General features: G+C 36.0%; 3 protein-coding genes across 5 annotated transcripts; 1 reads left to right on the top strand and 2 right to left on the bottom strand.

The window, feature by feature from the left end:
* Window positions 1-47: 47 nt before the first annotated feature.
* On the top strand, window positions 48-2,392 carry LOC126655478 (uncharacterized). The gene is made up of 4 exons (XM_050349685.2): window positions 48-213; window positions 781-972; window positions 1,416-2,038; window positions 2,135-2,392. The coding sequence occupies exons 2-3, from the start codon at window positions 788-790 to the stop codon at window positions 1,888-1,890; spliced, it is 660 nt and encodes a 219-aa protein (XP_050205642.1). The 5' UTR covers window positions 48-213; window positions 781-787; the 3' UTR covers window positions 1,891-2,038; window positions 2,135-2,392.
* Window positions 2,393-2,855: 463 nt separating this feature from the next.
* Window positions 2,856-5,414, bottom strand: LOC126655479 (probable RNA-binding protein ARP1). Of its 2 annotated transcripts, none has more exons than XM_050349686.2 (6): window positions 5,104-5,414; window positions 4,870-5,005; window positions 4,586-4,703; window positions 3,846-3,873; window positions 3,627-3,759; window positions 2,856-3,546 (listed from the first exon to the last, which is right to left on the bottom strand). In XM_050349686.2, exons 1-6 carry the CDS (start codon window positions 5,266-5,268, stop codon window positions 3,470-3,472), a joined length of 657 nt encoding a protein of 218 aa, XP_050205643.1. In that variant the 5' UTR covers window positions 5,269-5,414; the 3' UTR covers window positions 2,856-3,469. The 2 variants fall into 2 exon arrangements, with proteins under 2 accessions (XP_050205643.1, XP_050205644.1); XM_050349687.2 differs by having other exon boundaries at window positions 3,627-3,756.
* A 1,591-nt stretch (window positions 5,415-7,005) lies between these two features.
* LOC126655476 (helicase sen1-like) lies at window positions 7,006-14,348 on the bottom strand. Of its 2 annotated transcripts, XM_050349681.2 has the most exons (9): window positions 14,096-14,348; window positions 13,416-13,675; window positions 12,155-13,313; window positions 11,039-11,218; window positions 10,858-10,953; window positions 10,612-10,771; window positions 10,352-10,484; window positions 8,488-10,254; window positions 7,006-8,218 (listed from the first exon to the last, which is right to left on the bottom strand). In XM_050349681.2, the coding sequence occupies exons 2-9, from the start codon at window positions 13,521-13,523 to the stop codon at window positions 7,811-7,813; spliced, it is 4,011 nt and encodes a 1,336-aa protein (XP_050205638.1). In that variant the 5' UTR covers window positions 13,524-13,675; window positions 14,096-14,348; the 3' UTR covers window positions 7,006-7,810. The 2 variants fall into 2 exon arrangements, with proteins under 2 accessions (XP_050205638.1, XP_050205637.1); XM_050349680.2 differs by having other exon boundaries at window positions 12,155-13,675.
* Between the last annotated feature and the right edge of the window lie 3,747 nt (window positions 14,349-18,095).

Genomic DNA, 18,095 nt, shown 5'->3' with positions numbered 1-18,095 from the left:
TTGACATGTGTGTGTGAATTTTTAAAAATTAAAAATAAGTACTTAAAATAAAAAAATAAAAAATAAGAAGAAAATAGAAAAGCAAAGGCGAAAAGAAAGTAACGGAGGAAGAGGCGGAGATAAAGAAAGAGTGAAGAGGAGGAGGTGTCTCAGGCCATGACAGAGGCGGAGGCAAAGCAGTAAGCAAAATTCAGTATCTGCTCTGCTCATCAGGTTTGTAATTGTGTTTCAACTCAATTATTTTGCAGTGTGCCTTCTCAAACTTTCTTTTTCTGAGTTTCTCGAATTAAATTATTATCTTTTTAATCTCAATGAATCCAGAGACAGATTCTATTTAATTAGGTTCGTAGTTTGAGCTAAACTGAATCGCAGAGCAGTGTTATTATTACTGTTCTTGTTCTTGTTCTTGCTGCTTTTCATGTTAGGTGTTGTTTGTATTACACTGGTGGCGTCCTATCCTTTGATAGTTCAACAAAATGTTGAATATTAAAACAAAATAATTTAGATGAATCTGTGCCGCCGCTGAGTTAGTTTAGATTCTTGCTTAGAATTCTGTTTCAAACATATAAAGTTTAGCCTGAGCTTAAATTTAATGTTCGATCAAGATTGTTCCGTCTAAGTTGTTTATCACTCTACTCTCTATGTTATTTATCACCAAAAAACAATTATCTTAGCTTTCCTGCTAGTATTCTCATGTCAGTAATGATGTGAGATTTAAGAATCGATATATATTTGTTTTCATATTCTTTTCTCAATGTTTTACTTTTCTACATCTCACAGCTAATTAATGGCAACTGCAATGACATTTCCGAACCATCCAAGGTGTTGTAGGCTTCTACCGATGGAGGCTCTTAGATCTGATCCTCTAGTTGTAAGCTGTACTTCATGCTTCCATAATGCCTTTTGCCACAAACTCTTTTCTCAATCTTCCTATGTGTATGTGGCTGAACCATCTTGGAATAACAGTTTCAGGTTAGCTTTCCTAGCCATTCTCTACCATGTTGTTTATGCTTGTAAGATACCTTATATATATTGCTTGATTAATGTGTTCATTTAGAGGCACGGGTTATGATGTTATAAATTGTAATGAGTGAGCTTGACAAAACACTGCAGAAAAACTAACTGTCTAATGCTAATAATAATATTATAGACTTTGTTGCTTTGCTTTTTTCCAAATTTAGTTAACTTTCTAATGCTAACCTTTTGATTCATCCTCAACTTCCTATTTTATCCTTAATTTATGCTTAATGAAATGATAAAACTTGAACTTTGAGTTATTGTATTTTCGGCACAAAATACTAGTTTTCGGCCCTTTTTCTTTAATTGATGGAATTAGGAAAGTGCAAAATCATTTAAAACTGTAGTTTTAATACATACCATTTAGTATTATTTAGATTTTTGTTTCAAAATTGCAGGACGATACCCTGGAAAACTAGAAGTAGTGTAGATAGCAGCGGAGTGGATCCTTCTTCCTCAAGTAGCACTAATGGTGGAACACGATTACTTAGGGCTATCAAAACTTTGCAGGCCAAAATAGTTGCTAGAATTCAAGAAACTAGGAAGAATCTTCCAGTCAAAATACTATTTTTCTTGGTAGGATTCTATTGTGCAACTGCCTTTGCTACTGTTATTGGTCAGACAGGCGATTGGGATATTCTATCTGCTGCGTTGGCTGTGGCAGTGGTGGAGGGAATCGGAGCACTCATGTATAGGGCCTCTTTTTCCTTGTTCAGCAATATGAGGAGCCTCATCACCATGTTTAATTATTGGAAGGCTGGGCTTTGTCTTGGTCTATTCTTGGATTCATTTAAATATGACATTGGTGACATTATGAGTTTCAGTAATTCTTTTTATTTTGAATTGGATATATTCCCCATCTTCTTCGGCTGATGCGTTTTGCATCAAAGGATTTGAAGAGGTGATCAATCTTTGTTTCCACACATGTATCTTATCCTTTGAAAATATGACCCGGAAGCACTTTTGGGAAATGACACGAGGCAGGTTGCCGTTGGCTTGTTGATTTTAACTGCATTTATTTGTAAGTACTGAACTATACTTGCTATATCCTCGTATTATTTGGCAAGTTTGTTTCTAATGTCTTGCCTAACCATTTGTTTTGACAATGTGAACCCAGGTATACAGGCGCTCAAAATGATCAAGTTTGTCTAAAAGGTTAGGTAGAACAAACATAAATTCTCTTGACGTTTTACTCTGTTATTTTACTGTAGTAAAAAACCAGTTTGCTGAATGACAACAGCTATATACCTCAAAAATTACACTAATGTATGTTTATGTGAATAGCAGTATCTAAGAAATCTCTATCTCTATGATTTTCACTATTTGTAGATCATGAATGGTATCTGAACATTAATCTTAACCTATTTCATTGCCATTGTTGTCCTTCTATAGATCATGTAATTTCTTGAATAACATTGTTATAACTTATCCGTAAAAATTATGGAAATTGTTCCTTTATGTCAAGCCAGGAAAGTGGGTATTATGGCCTAATCACTCAAAAATATCCAATCTTTTAAAAAAAATCATTTATAACCCAACCTTTAAAATATGTCAATTTTGGCATAATTTCGATAAGTGTGTTTTATTTGTTATCAATCCTTTTATTTTCCGTCAATGCAAGCCTAATTTTACTAAGTATCTTTGGATGAAAAAAAGTTAAATTTGGTTATAAATGAAACAAAAAAGCTTGACTTTTTGATATATAAATATGTATAGTTGGCTAGAACTGAAATTAGGTCAAATTGGACGTTTTTTGGATGAGGCCATAAATAAAAGAAATGAAAACAAAGTAAAGAGTGTCTGCAACAGATTAATAGTGTTGCATACATAAGGATCAATTAAAAGCAATGAAAGCATTTCGCATACATGATAGGTAACAGTGTGTACAAGAGAATAAGTTGAGAATAAATAAAACAAAGTATGAAACATGGCCGCTTATTACAAACCAAAGTTGAGAGTCTAATAATAATATATGGTCTGTAGGTAGAAACAGAGTCCAAACATGAGAAGTATGGAAATAAGAATGTCCCATTGGAGATAGATATGTTGATGAGATGCATGCTGAAGTAGAAAGCCATAGCACCATATGGCATAGAAACCCAAATATCTCCTCAGGTTCTCCAACAAAACTACTAAACAGAAAAAGAAGAGCTCTAGGTTGAAAAAACAGCAGCTCTTAGGCTGAAACCCTCCGATGGGTTTAGCAGCCACAATGAATACTTTACATCTAAACAAAACTGACGCGACAACTTAATTACCAAAAGAAAAGTGTTGGACATTCCATGCATGTCCAATGCGAGTTATAGTCAGAAGGGTGATGTTGAATTACAGTTGATTTCCCGTAACTGTAACTCTATGCAATTATCTAATGATGTTCAGGCTTTGGTTGATGATTAGACGAAAAAAGAATTAATCAATGATCTTAACTTAAAGGTTCGGAGTTGGTAGTTACTCAAATACTGGTGATGGCCTGATGAGGACGAAATGGAGGTGTCAAGGCAGAAACTGTGGGAGCAGCAACATTTACACCTGCAATTAAACAACATTAATTAGCACATTATGTATAGTCAGAAGAATTAAATTAAGAAATAAGTATGTGATTAAAGAACCTGAAGGTTGAGAATGTGAGATGGGAGTGTAGTAGTGATGTGGATAATGATAATAGTGGATAATGTATGGGTACCAATTCGACCCATTTCCTACCACCACATAATTGCTGCCGCTTCCACCATAGTAGCTCTGCTGTATATATACCAATTCACTTAATAAACTCCACTTCTTAATTTTCATAATTATAATTAAATATTTGTATAGAGGGAAAGACAAACCGTGGGATTAGGATAAGTAGTGCAGTTCCTGAAAATGTAATTAATTAATGGCTAATTAGTTAGGTTAGGAGATTAGCAATTGAGCATGACGAAAGAATAATTAGCTAGGCATGTGAGGTTTCCACGTGATAGAAAGCTACTTGCACGTGACAGTGGTCAAACCTTATAGGTGGACTGGGTAGTAATGATTGGTATCTTTCTCATGCGCGCGCATGCAAATGAAGATGATACAATGAAGTGGCAATGCACATGATGCTCAAGGCCAAAAACATCTTAAGCCCCCTGTAATTTGCCATTTTTTCAAACTTTTTTTTATCTAGTCCCTGTAATTAATTTATTTTAAATTTATAGATTTTTTTGGACGGAAAACAGTGTGCATTTTTATCCTCCGTAAAACATATGTGAGGCCGAATTTTATTGTCCACCTAACTCGATAAGTTGGTAAAATGGACCATATCATGAAAATTTTAAAAAAAACAGATAAATAAAATTTAAAAAATGTATAGACCTATTAGATATAAAAAAATTGAAAAAGAGACTAGTTAAATAAAAAATTTAAAGTATATGGACATTTTGTTATTTTTCATGTGTAAATTGTTAATCGCTTGACGATGATTGAGCGATACGCTCATAACTTTCATCCATTAAAAGATTAATTATATAAAAGACGAATAATATAGGAACTTGGTGAATAACAAATTTTTGATGGATTAAGCCTAAAATAAAAGAAGAATGATTACCCATAAACAGCTGAAGGTGGGATGGCATAATGTGGAATTGAAGGAAAAGGTTGCTGCTGAATCTGATAACCATTCTCGTAAGATTTTGAATTTCTAAAGCTCCTGCTGCCTCCGCCTCCTATAAATCAAACATAACATGCATGCAAAGATAAGATTAAAGACCTCAAATCAAAGCCAAATATGCATGATTTATGCTCATTAAAGTAAGTTCATTTGATAAGTACTCTCTTAAGCTAAAAGATTTATGTTAATAATCAGATTAGAAAAGAGAATATAAAGTATACCAAGAAGTTGTGGGGTTGAAGGTGTGGATCTTTGAAGACCAAAAGAAGCAAGATTACAGTTAGCCCTCCTCCCATCAATCACAGGTGCACCATCCACACAGGCTCTTCTTGCTGCTTCTGCTTCTTTGAATGTCACCTGATTAAAGTATATATATTCTTATAAGAATATATCTACAAATACATACACATATTATATAATAATTAAGTAGACATATATATAGAAGAAGAACTTACAAACCCATAACCTTTGGATCTACAAGTAATCTTGTCAAAGATAACAACAGCTTCCAAGATGTCTCCAAACTGCTCAAAATAAGACCTCAGAGTCTGCTTCTGGGTATCCCATGCTAACCCTCCTACAAACACCTTTCTGTATGTGGTGTCTCCATATTCTCCCATCTTCTTATTATAGTCACTAAAACTCAACAATTGATTCAAACAGATCTATGCTAGAAGGTGATGCAATTTTGCTAGGTTAAGGAAATTGCAAGAGAGAGATCAGAGGAAGAAAAGTAGTCTATGTTTCAAAAGCTATATATATCACCTTTAATAATTTATACTATATAGTACTATTATTTAGTGAGTCCCCACTGCCTCATTATTCTTCACATACACCCTCTTCATCAATGAATATTTGATTCTTGGAGAAAATTAATAAAACTATCACCTAATAATTCAAATTTTTGAATAAATTATTTATTTGATGTAGTTTTAGAGTCTTTATAACTAAAAAGTAGCTACACTTCAATTCTTAACAACTTCATTTAGTTAAATAAAGAATAAGTTTGTATTTATCCACACTTCATATTTTGAAAAATTAGCTTAAAATTAGCTTAAAATTTGATGGGGCAATTAGCCCTATTTTGAAAAATTAGCTTAAAATTTGATGGGGCAAATTGCCAATTGAGGGACAAATAACTTACAAGTTCAGGGGGTAAATTGTCAAAATGGGGCTAATTGCCCAATATGCAAGTTCATGACTAATTTGCCCACAAAGTTGATTTATGTGTTAATTGCCCATTGCTTACAAGTTGAGGGGGCAAATTGCTACTTAAGTCCTAAAAAGTACCTACACTTCAATTTTTAACTTCATTTAGTTAAGGTTTAATCACAAAAAAAATCCCGACCTTTTAGCCCTTTTTCACTTGCACCTTGACGTTGCAATTTTGTCTAATCACCCTAATTCGCACCTTTCGTTTCCAATTCCACCCTAAAAAACTAAATTAACCCTTTTTCACTAGAAAAAAATGTCAATTTGATCCTTCATTTTTAGTAAAAAATATCAATTTGATCCTTCACTTTTAGTATATTAAATACTTTTTAGAAAATAAATTAAAAATGAAGGATCAAATTGGCATTTTCCTAGTGAAAAAAGGTCAATTTAGTTTTTTAGGGTGTAATTGAAAATGAAAGGTGCGAATTAGGGTGATATAGACAAAATTGCAACGTCGGGGTGCAAGTGAAAAGGGGTTAAAAAGTCGGGGGGGTTTGGTGATTAAGCCTTTAGTTAAATAAAGAATAAATTTGTATTTATCCACACTTCATATTTAATGACCATTCGACTAAATAAATATTTATGTGTATAGTTGTAATATAGATATTAATATTATTATTGGAATTTCACCTAACATATTTTTGAATAAATTGATTATTATATATATTTCACATGTAGGTTTTTGGTAGGTTTTAGTTCAGGTTGCCGTCGGTTTCCTTAAAAAATAAAGAAATTATAGTTTTTAGTAAAGGAGGGAATAGAGGGACGTTAAATTTGGACTGCCGAAAGATCAGAAATAAATTAGATAAACTCTTATCGTCTAACTCCAGCTGAAAAGAAATTTCAATTCCGTGATCGTATATATGGAAAACCAATTTGGCTATGGTTTCACTTTCACATTGTTACATGTCATTGCGTATATAAGAATTTTCTTGAAAGACTTGAGTATGGAAAGTGTATTATTTATTGGATAAGGTATTAAAGATTCCAAAAGTAAGAAGCCGTTAGTGCAAGTTAGTAGTAGGTAACTAACTAATTTACTTAAAGATGGAGTATTATGTTTACAGTGACAGAAAATAATTCACATCATATACCCTCCAAAAAACAATTATTGAACCTGCAAATATGCTCAACACATAATATATTTCCAAAAATAAACAAATTGATTTATAATTCTGTAGCTGAAGCTGAAGGTGTATGTACAAACAAGTCCCTACTTTCTCCTTCCTTTTATCTATACACAAGTTGAGTTTCACATGTATTCATTCCATCCTAAGTCCCTCCCTTTCCCTTTGGAAAAAGAAAAACAAAAAATGTTACAGACTCGCCCTTACCACAACAAAGTCCTGACATTCCCCATTAATCAACACCTCGCTACGATGTAAAATGGGATTTATTTAACTGCGAAGCTCCAATGGGCAAATTCTTTGGAAAACAGTACCACCTCGGAATCTGAACAGTGCAAAAACTTCACATTGTAGTTCCACGTAGTCATACATCAACAAATTCGGCGGTCAACAGATAAAATGTTCGGCAGTCAACAGATAAAAACTTCAAATTAGATCACATCTTATTAGATGCAGAAGAATAATTTTTCACCTTTCATTCCGGTAAGCTTGTGGACTGTGGGTATGATCCTCCGTGACTGAAAACGCACATCTAGCCAGAAAGCACAGGACCCAATCCAATCAAAACAGAGAGCTCTTGCAAATGTAATCATCTTTCCTCGCACAGTCCAAGCATCTGCCATATTTTCATTTCAGATTCTGCTTTAGCAGACATGATCAGCACAAAGAATAAGAGTCGGGAACTTGCTTCAAATAGTGTTTACTCATGGTTCCTAGAACCTCCTGGTGCAAAAGGCATCACCACCCCTGCACAAAATTCAACTGCGCAGAAAGCTACCTCGAGTGCCAAAAGAATTGGTCTAGACAACTGCCAGGATAGCTAGGACTCTCTCTTTCCAATGATATTGGAAGAACTATGCTTCCTTTGAATGCCATATTGCCAGGCATCTCTTGATTTATCACCTGATTGATCAAAATCATCTAATGAACTGTCCATTGGGGGTTTATACGGCCTGTAGTTCCCATTCCTAGAAATCGCAGGCGCGCCTGAACTGTCATCATCTTCTGAAGGTGTTCCAGCTCTAGAATCCATGTGCATGTCTCTGTGCCTTTGCCCACCTAGCCTGGAAGCCCTAGGATTGAAGGAACTTTTACCTTGTATTCCTTTTGAGACATAAAACTCTTTCGGTAGAGAGTCCATGTTCATATAGCAGTTCCTTGCCTTGGCATCAGCAACAAGAGAAGCCCAGTCATCAGATTTCACCAAAGAATTTGCATTTCCAATAACCTGTTGAAACATCTAGTTTAGAACCTCAAACAAAACAATGAATCACGGGGTGAGCATATAAACGTGCATTGTGGATGCATGACTTTGGCGCAATGTGCAATCAATAATTCTAAAATAACAAATTGGATTAATAAAAACAGTAACCATAGAAGCTCTCAAGCAAAGGTGTGTATATCTGTGTACTGGATATAGATACTTGGTGTGAGCAGTCCAAAAAACAATTCAAAATCAAAGGTGAAGTATTTGAAGACAAAAGTAAATAGCCTCACCCATAAAGCCCTTCTAGCACGTGTCAGAGCAACATTCATTCGTCGAATATCAGCAACAAAGCCAACACCATGACTTGAGGCACGTACACAAGACATAATAATGACATCACGTTCCTGCCCTTGAAAAGCATCCACAGTATTGATATAGATGTCCTTCCCTTCTTCCGACTTTAATACTGCTGAAAACTCATGTTGAAGGCATTTCAATTGCAGCTTATATGGTGTAATTATGCCAACAGAAATTCTCCCCATACCCACTGATTTCAGAGTTTTCTGAAGATGCTCATACAATTGAAGACAAAACTGTGCTTCAGGAATGTTCTGATAAGATACAGAACCCCCCCTGTGGGACTCTCGTCCATAAGTAACATCATAGAGTAGATATGGTCTGAGTAAAGGGTCCTTATAGTACACTTCATCAGGTAACTTAACAACACTTTCACTGTCAGTAAGACGACCTTGGTAGAAATACTCCGAAGGGAAAGCTCGAATTTGAGGATGCATCCTGTACTGCACAGATAACAACATTGTTGGACATCCTGCTTGTTGAAACCTTTCGAAAAGACTTCTACTGTACATTAAGGTCCCAGCTGCCTTGCTGATAACTGTTGCAGGAAGCTGTTGAGGATCTCCCACCAGAACACATCGTGGAGCACCAAGAGCTAGGGGAGGAAGAACACCTACTTCGCTGGCTTGAGCAGCTTCATCGATAACTACCATATCAAAACCATGTGTAAGCCGAGAAAACAACTTCCGACCACTGCTTGAGACAGTAGTGAAGACAATCTCAGCCTCATTTGCAAAACTTGCCTCTAGACTAGCACGGGCTTCCTCCAGATTGAAAGTGCTACCAGTCCGGAACCTGGCTTCCAAAATGAGAAGACGAGAAATCTCAACTAAAACTTTATCCCTGCTTTCAACAGCTGCTGCTAGACTTTGCAGCAGAGCATCTCGATTTTGGTCCCGGGCAATAAGAACATCAGGATCAACACCAACAGATCCTTGGGAACGACCGTCAACAGCTGCCATAGAAAGTTTGTTTTGAAGATCAGCTATATGTGCAGAGAAATAAGCTTCCTGACCTCTTAAATCTTGCATCCATTTTGACACTTCCTCACGGCTCTTGACTAACAGTTGTTCAGTTCTCCTCTCAACGGAAACTGCTTGGGCAGCACGAGTTTGTGAATCAACCCCAACCCTCGCCACATCAGGCCGATAAACTTTCATCTCACCATCAATAAAGCCGCGATCGAGAACACGTGATAGAAGCTCATCAGTTGCAGCATTGGAAGGAGCACAGACTAACATTCTTGGCTTCGGACAGAGCTTTGAAAGAGAGCGGAACAGATTCTGGTCCATGTTATGAAGAACTTCATCAATGGAACCCATTGCAATGTTGTCAGAATTGCTCTCATTAGATTGCTTGTAACTCTGTGGTGCTAGTTTCTTCAGCAAAGAAGTATAGTATTGCTGATACTGAACCAAATGGATCACATTTAGCATTCCCCAGACAGTGTGTGTCTTGCCTGTTCCTGGAGGCCCTTGAACGAGAGTGAAGGGCCAAGGATCTTGCCTCTTTGTTAAACCACTGCTCGTACCAGCAGCTGTATGCATTGCAGCCCATTGGATTGCAGCCAGCTGTGGCCCGTTGAAGCTCCTGTGCAAATGGTCAACAAAATTCTGTGTGAAGCATTCAGGCATGGCAGGGGTCTGTTGCTCATATTTTGGAAAGTGTTCAGGACTAGGCTTTAAAATTGCAGTTTGCATCTACAAGGACAAGAGATAAGCTATCAAGTTACTGTTAATAGAACTCTTATAAATAGAGCACACGAGAAAGCACTTAAAAGGAGTATCTAGATGTCACCTGTGAATTGAGTCGACAAAACGCATGCAATGCCACGTACTCCCGCTGAGTGGTGGCCAGAGAACCAAGTACAGTCAAATACCATGTGCCTCTTGGCTGAATTTTCCTCAAAATATGATCTTCATCAGCCTTGCTGTTGAAAAGAAATGATCAAGAAATATTGTTTATCATTAAGAAAAAGTTTATTAACTTGAGAAATTAACATACAAACTACAAAGTGCTCCAAATGCTAAAAAATAAAATAGAGCATCTGAAATAACCTGTAAGGATCATACGAGTCCCCAACAAAAAAATGGAGGATTGCCCCGGGTGGATCACGAGTATCCAAAGAAATATGCCGTCTGACAGTGCCAGCCACATTTCCACTGACCTCGGATTCAACATCTTCATTCATTGAGGTATTATTCCTCTTTGATCTGACTGCTTGACATGAAGAAAATTAGCATATATAATTGCATAAGAGAAAAAGATATAGTATCAAAATAGTAAATATTCCTATAACAAACCTGTTCCAGGCCTTGGGGTTGAAAGAACAGCAACATCACCCTCCTTGAATGTCCATTTGTACTCGTTTACCGGCAAGACTATTACATCATACCATCCTATCCTCACAAGAAAAAAATTTCAACCAGTTAAAAACTTTCAAACAAAAATATTAACTGTAGTGTACATGCAACCTTTTCATACCTCTTTCACGTCTTTCAATGCCCTTCACTCGAACCATAACATGGGTATTTGTTTCAGTCAACTCTTCCCATGTACTATAAAGTTGAGCTCGGCATTCTTCAAAAAGCAAAGGCTCAAACACCCTGACATAATCTTCAACAGACTCAAACCGTCCAGGAACACATTGGAGGTCAGAATCCTCTGAGACACAAAAACATTATAGATCACATTCAGAAAATAATGTCATCAAACAATAGAGGAGACGGAAAGATAAAAACAAAAAGCTATCAAAGCACAATAAAAGGAGCTACAATCAGTACAGTGTGAATTTAACAGTTCCTAAACAAGAAACGTCAAGAAACGAAGTACAAGATAGGACTCAGATGTAACTGGTAATTAACCAGCAAAAGATCCGTAAAGTACTAGCAAAATCAAAAGTGAAGATTACACTACTAAGTACATGCAAAATGGCTAGCAAACCTTATATCAAAATTTATTGCACTCGTACAAGAAAATGCAAGCATGAAGCATGTTGCAGACAGACATCATGTCACTAATTATTAAAACTACTCCATGCCAAAAATTAAAGTCTCATGGAAAATATGAACAAATACAACTTAATAGGCCACAAGCTTATTTTGTGTTTCAGTTAAACTTCCATCCAAAATGCTCTCTGCCTCTGCTAGTACTCACAGGCCTGACTCCTGAGCAATACCAACATCAGCTTTTACTTATTGGAGGACAAACTCACAATATTCCAACTCATTTACAACTCCAAAACCTAACTTGAGATACAAAATTTGAAGAGGCAGTAATACGCAGCTCAAAAACTAAACAAACTGATAATCCATTATGAAAACCTTATAGCTTTAAGGTTCAAGGCAAGTGGCTGACCACATCAGATAATATCTATATACTTTCTACTATATCTATAACCACCATCCCTGTCTAACAAATTTTGCAAAGGAAGTTACTATGCTTTTAGATTTTAGTTCCAGGACCTATCGCCTCTACTCCAAAAAGTAAAGTAAATCAAGGTACATGAATGATAAAAATGTCAGTTTTCTTTTATGTGTGACACATTGACACTCGACATTCACATAACCATTAACAAAGAGACATGTTTATATTTCATACCTGGATGATGCCAAAACTTCTCATTTGTCACCTCCCTTATAAGACGCTCAACTGATGTGTCTTGATATGAAGTATTACTGACAGCAACTGGCTTCTTGGTGGAAGGTTGTTTTTTGTTCCCCAACTTAGAATCTACGGAGCTTTGGCTCATTAAAGTTGACCTCCTATTTGAGAATTGGGAAGTTTTTTGCTGCCTCAAATCAGCAGGCTGCTTCCATGAACTCTGCCTTGGAATAGGTGGCAAGTGTCCTTCTGCAGGAAAATCTGATTCGCTTAGCCTCTTAAGCTTTGCTGATTGTCCAGAATTTACATCACCGTTACATTCAGTTTTAGGTTGACAAGCCTCTACAGAAGTCGTCCCCTCATTACATGATAGGTCAACTGACTTTTGATCCTTGATTGTCATATGATTATGCTTTTCGCCGAGATGTTCAGCAGGTGGAGGAGCCGTGCGAGCTTCCTTTACAGTCCGGACGGTATTTGGCTGCCTCTTAGGTGTCAAAGATTTAACAGCCCCCGCTTGCTTCACTTCATCTATATTAATTAAGACAGTCTGTCTGGCACGCTTTTTTCCTAACATTGCTTCTTTATGTTGATCAACTTTCCTCTTCCCTACATTATTGGCATACTTAAGTGCATGATTTGCTTCGATACCTTTAACTTCTCTTGCTTTTGGAACTAATGCAGTTTCTTCCTGGCCATCTGTGGAGGCATCACCATTAATATTACCATCTGAATTTCGGCTACTGTTACTTTTCTGATCAATTAGACCGTCCACTGACACTTGTGAGGCATGCCCACTGATTTCAACTCTGGTATTATCAATAATCTTGGTGCTGTCAGAATTGTTATCAGTAGTCATAACAGAAGCACCAGATTCCATCAATTCAGACCTCGTCTCGTTTTGAGAAGCTCTTCCCAGCTCGTAGAGACTACTGCCTCCTAGTGCATCGGTAGAACCTTCTGCGTCAGACCACTCTCCTTCTTCCCTTTCTATAGCTCCGGGATCTGCAGAGCCAAAAACAAAAGATGGTGCTGCTTTCTTGTCTTCACAATTGCTTGATTGTGTTAAAGGTGAAAACTCAGGGTTCCGGTCCCCTCCTCTCTTCTGTTCAGGACTTGTTTCAAGGCCCTGAGTTACTTTGGGCCGAATAAAAGGCTGAAAACCCGACACAGAAGATGCATGTGAGAAAGCATTGTTATTTTTTATATTTTGAGGACCTAATGATGCTGCAAACAATTCAGAAGTGTTTGGATTTACTGAGGGAAGTGCCTTCTGAGGCTGCAAGCAGATGACACGATCAGTCTCCTCGTCGTCCTCAGCAGGGGGTTCATTAAGATCAAATAGTAGCCGTCCTCGAGAACCCATTTCATATGTAAATGCATACAAAACAAATAGCCTATCCAAATGAATCTAACTTTCTGTATTTGTGTTTTCTTCTTAGCAAACAATGTCAACCTTAAAGACATAAAATAGTCGTCCGACAAACTCAACAGAGCACTAGAAGCATTTTTCTAGATCTGCAAATAAAGACCACAAAAGCAAATATTTCAATGAAGAGACTACAACATATGCAAGCAAAAGGCAGGCATGGAAACTACCACTATTTCCGTTTGATAAGTCTCCCACTACCTACCTTCCTCAAGCACCAGAGAAACTAGCATAATAGATATTGATCCAAAATGTGCAGAATGCCACAAATTTGTAAACTAGTATTAATAATGATCAGTCCTAACAAAAGTGACTAAGTTTGTTTTTCTTCTCAATTCTTTTGTTAAATCAGTCCTAATATTATTGAGCTGAGACCAGAGGCGCTCGCCTGGTGCGCCTAGGCACTCAGGCGAGGCGCCAAAGACTGATTGCGCCTCTAGACCATCCAGTCGAGGCGCCTTCAGTCAGGCGAGCGCTTGAAAATTGGGAAAAGGCGTGATTTGTTTTACCTTTTTGTAGCAATCGGAGACCAAAAATCAGATGAAGAGGAAGAATAAGAAGAACGAGCGTCCGGCAACACGTCTACAAAAATTTCGAATCGGAGTCCACGAAGAAACGATCCGATTGATGAAGATGCACAATGAGGATCATATCCATACGGATTTGCACGCTGCTGTGTTTAGGGTTACGAAAACTGGAATAGGTTAGGGAAAGAGAATAGAGCTTCCCTTGACGTCGGCCTCCTTTAGCCAGCCCCAAATCTTATACATTTATAATGGTTTAATCGATTAATAAATGGATTTCTTTTATTTAAAAATAATTTTTTTTATTTATACCATAACTTATTAAAAAGTTCAATTATATCATATTTTATATTTTTATATTTCATCTATACCCTATAAAATAAATTGACATCTTTTTATTTAAAATAATATTTAAAATAATTCTTCATTTTTAGTTTGTATTCTAATTAAACGTTAATGTTATTTATAGTACAGAAACACCTTTTTAAACTAAACGATAACTTTGTGATAATGGCAACAACAATACATCAGTTCCAGATTCTTCTTTTAGCAATTCACTATTATTTTAATTAAAGCTTAATTATCATCGCTTTTATATATTTGTGTAATTGTTAATTTACCTTGATGAAATCTGAAATTGTTGCATTAATTCATCATCAAATTTCAATGGATTTAATAATTATGTAAATTGGATATGGTAAATAAATTTGATTTGGATATGAAATTTATTATGACAAAAAGAATTACTTTATATGCTAATTTTTCAGTAAAGGATAAACTCATTATATTATTTTCTGCACTAAGTTTGAAAGATACTTTCTGTAATGAGGGGAATAACGAAATTGTTTCGGATAACTTTTCACTTATTTAGATGGGGTATTCACTTCTAATGAAAGTTGCTCTCGAAATCTAAATTTGTTTGTAGTTAATTGTTTGAGTTAAAATATTCAAAATCAAATGATGTGTTGTGAATAATTTTCGTCACGATGTTGCAACTTCCTTTCAAATCAATCACCAAAAGATCTTCTCTTTTATTCTTCTATTTTCATTAAAATGGAGATACTAAATGATGAACATAAACAAACCGTCAATAACTGTATTGTCAACTTTTGTAAGTTGGTGAGTTTGATATTTTCGTCAAAATTTATCTTTTTTCCCAAAGCCACAGTCAACTTTTTTTTTAACTAAGATTATGTTTCTTTAATGTTTGATTCACACAAAATAATCTTATAGCCACGGTTAATTTCCACTAATTAATGTGACGTTTTTTTTTCAATAATTATAGTCAAGAAAATTCAAAGTATGCTTTATAGGATAGTGATGAGTATGAATGCTTTACTTACACATCAATCTAAAAATTATAATTTTCGATTCAAAGTTAGAAATATCCAATTTAGTGTTATCTTTCTTCCAATAAAAAATTATTACTTATTTTAAAAATTATAATTTTCCACTAATTTTTTTTTGTAGAAAAAAAAACAAAAGCTCGTTTAATAAAAATTAAACAAGATACAACTGGGAAAGAACAGCCCACTCTGTTACAGAAATCAGGGAGGCAAAAGACAGAAAAAGAGGGAGAAAAACCTTTGTTACAAAAGCCTCAGAGGTCTTCCCCAAAAAGGAGACAGCTGAACCTAAACCACCCTGTTACAAAAGCCTTAGGGGGGCGGACCAGCAACAAAAGAAAAAAAACAAAGATAAAAAGAAAGCAGTCTGATTGTCCCTGTTACAAAAGCCTTAGGGATAGGACAGATAAACACAAACGAAAACTAAAACAACAGCCTGATTGCCCTTGTTACAAAAGTCTCAGGAACAGGACAGACAAACAGAAACCAAACTATAACAGCAGGTTAAAAATGCCATTTAACTCTGAGTTGTGACAAGCTTCACCAATTCTGGACAGCAAAATGTTCTTGATATCCCTGATGATATTCTCAGCATTTGTGTTTTTTTGCATGAAAATCCTTTAATTCCTGGATCTCCAAAGATAATCGACAGTAGAAGCAAACATAATTCTCCTTGTTGTAGCAAGAGTGCTTTCCCTCTGGCTCTTCTGCTGAACCAGCTAACAAGCCTTCTCCAACAACTTAAGTTAGTAGGCCCTTTGTAGCTATTCATAACTTTCTGCCAGACAATCCTAGATATGGAACACTCAAAGATGTAGTGCTCCAAAGTTTCAGTGACAGTCAAGCAAATATCACAATTGTCCTCATTGATCAATCCCCACTTATTCATTTTATCTTTAGTTCTAAGCTTGCCTTTAATAACAAGCCACAAAATGAAGTTAAATCTAGGAATTGAGTTTTCACCCCACACCACTTTATACAAGTTGACTGTTGGATACTGAATTTTGATTATTTTCTAGGCATCATTAATGGAGAATCTGTTATGCTTAGCCACTTTCCAAGTGATTTTGTCTTCAGTATTGTCTCTGACTTCATAATTATCCCTAATATAGCTTCAGGCATAATCAGTTTCGTCATCCATAGGATCAGGAAGAATCCATCTATTCCTCCAAAGTTTAGCAATTTTAGTGTTCCTGGGTATGTCAACTTTCTTCATCTTAACTCTTGGGAATTTCTCAAACATAGAGAAACCTTGAAGCCAAAGGTCGCTCCAGAAGTCAAACTTATTTCCATCACCCAGACTGTAATCAACAATACTTCTGATGCTTTTCCTGGTTTTCAAAAGGCCTCTCCACATACAGATGGTATTACTATTGTAGTTTAAACCCGAGAAGCTGTCATTCTTAATCTTGTTGCTTCTTATCCAGTCTGCCCAAATGGAAGTAGGATTACTGATAACATGCCAAATATATTTAGTAATAGCTGTTTTATTCCAATCATTAATGCTCTTGAGACTTAGACCTCCTTCACTTTTCAACTTACTAATAGAATCCCAGGAAATCATGGCCTTAGTCTTACCTTCTGTGGTGCCATTCCATAAGAACTTTGAGTAGATTTTTTGAATCTCTTCAGTGATCTTCTTGGGAAGGAGCATAATAGAAGCCCAGAAGATATGCATACTCAGCAAAACAGACTGGATGAGTTGCAATCTACCCGCATAAAAGAGAAACTTACAGGTCCAAGCATTAATTCTACTGGTAATTTTCAGAACTATAGTGTTACAATCCTCTTTAGACAAGTTAGAAGAGGTAAGAGGAAGGCCTAAATATCTTAAACGCAAAATCCCCTCATTGAAGCCTAAATTCTGACATATAGTGGCTTTGCTGCTATCCCCAACATTACTAAAGAAAATCTGACTTTTGTTTGTATTAATGTGAAGCCCCGAAGTGTTTTTGAATTTATCAAGTTTACTCATAAGAAAAGCAACAGAATCAGTATTGCCATGACAGAAAAGAAGCAGATCATGCACAAACATCAAATGATTGATTCTAAGACTTTTGCACCCATGGTGGAATTGAAAAGAACTAGAAGTATTTTCCAGAAATCTAGACATAAATTCCATTAATAAAGATGGGGGAGAAATAGGATCTTCATGGCGCAAACCTTCATTAGCTTTAAAAGGAGCACCATAGTTACCATTCCACTGAATTTGAAAACTGGCAGACTTTATACAGTTCATAATTAACTTGATAATGCTGGGAGGGAAGTTTAAGCAGATTAACACTTCTTCTACATAATCCCAAGCAATATAATCATAGGCTTTCCTCAAACCAACCTTAAGGAGAAATCTAGGGGTATCAGTGTTCCTATGGTAATTATTAACAAGCTCATGGGCAAGCATTATGTTATGAGCTATGGATATATTTGGAATGAAAACAAACTGGTTAGGGGCAGTAATTTTACTAAGGATAGGGTTAAGTCTAGCAGTTAAGACTTTAGACACTATCTTATATAGGACATTATAACAAGCTATGGACCTGAAATCACTTAAATTATCAGCATTTGAGAATTTAGGAATGATAGAGATAACTGTAGCATTAACTTGTTTAAGAATCATACCAGATTTGAAAGCTTTCTGG

This window comes from Mercurialis annua, linkage group LG7 (assembly GCF_937616625.2).
Source record: "Mercurialis annua linkage group LG7, ddMerAnnu1.2, whole genome shotgun sequence".
Classification (NCBI taxonomy): Eukaryota; Viridiplantae; Streptophyta; class Magnoliopsida; order Malpighiales; family Euphorbiaceae; genus Mercurialis; species Mercurialis annua.
The sequence above is the reverse complement of the archived record's forward strand: the minus strand, read 5'-3'. Positions and strand labels throughout refer to the sequence as shown.

What these genes read in the sequence shown, in the direction of transcription:
- LOC126655478 (XM_050349685.2), top strand. Translation starts at nt 788, where the DNA reads ATGGCAACTGCAATGACATTTCCGAACCATCCAAGGTGTTGTAGGCTT. An exon ending in TCTTGGAATAACAGTTTCAG is followed by an intron (nt 973 to 1,415) that starts GTTAGCTTTCCT and finishes TCAAAATTGCAG; the next exon opens with GACGATACCCTGGAAAACTA.
- LOC126655479 (XM_050349686.2), bottom strand. Translation starts at nt 5,268, where the DNA reads ATGGGAGAATATGGAGACACCACATACAGAAAGGTGTTTGTAGGAGGG. An exon ending in TTCAACCCCACAACTTCTTG is followed by an intron (nt 4,704 to 4,869) that starts GTATACTTTATA and finishes TTTGATTTATAG; the next exon opens with GAGGCGGAGGCAGCAGGAGC. An exon ending in CCACCTTCAGCTGTTTATGG is followed by an intron (nt 3,874 to 4,585) that starts GTAATCATTCTT and finishes TTACATTTTCAG; the next exon opens with GAACTGCACTACTTATCCTA.
- LOC126655476 (XM_050349680.2), bottom strand. Translation starts at nt 13,523, where the DNA reads ATGGGTTCTCGAGGACGGCTACTATTTGATCTTAATGAACCCCCTGCT. An exon ending in CATTGAAAGACGTGAAAGAG is followed by an intron (nt 10,954 to 11,038) that starts GTATGAAAAGGT and finishes TTGTGAGGATAG; the next exon opens with GATGGTATGATGTAATAGTC. An exon ending in AACCCCAAGGCCTGGAACAG is followed by an intron (nt 10,772 to 10,857) that starts GTTTGTTATAGG and finishes CATGTCAAGCAG; the next exon opens with TCAGATCAAAGAGGAATAAT.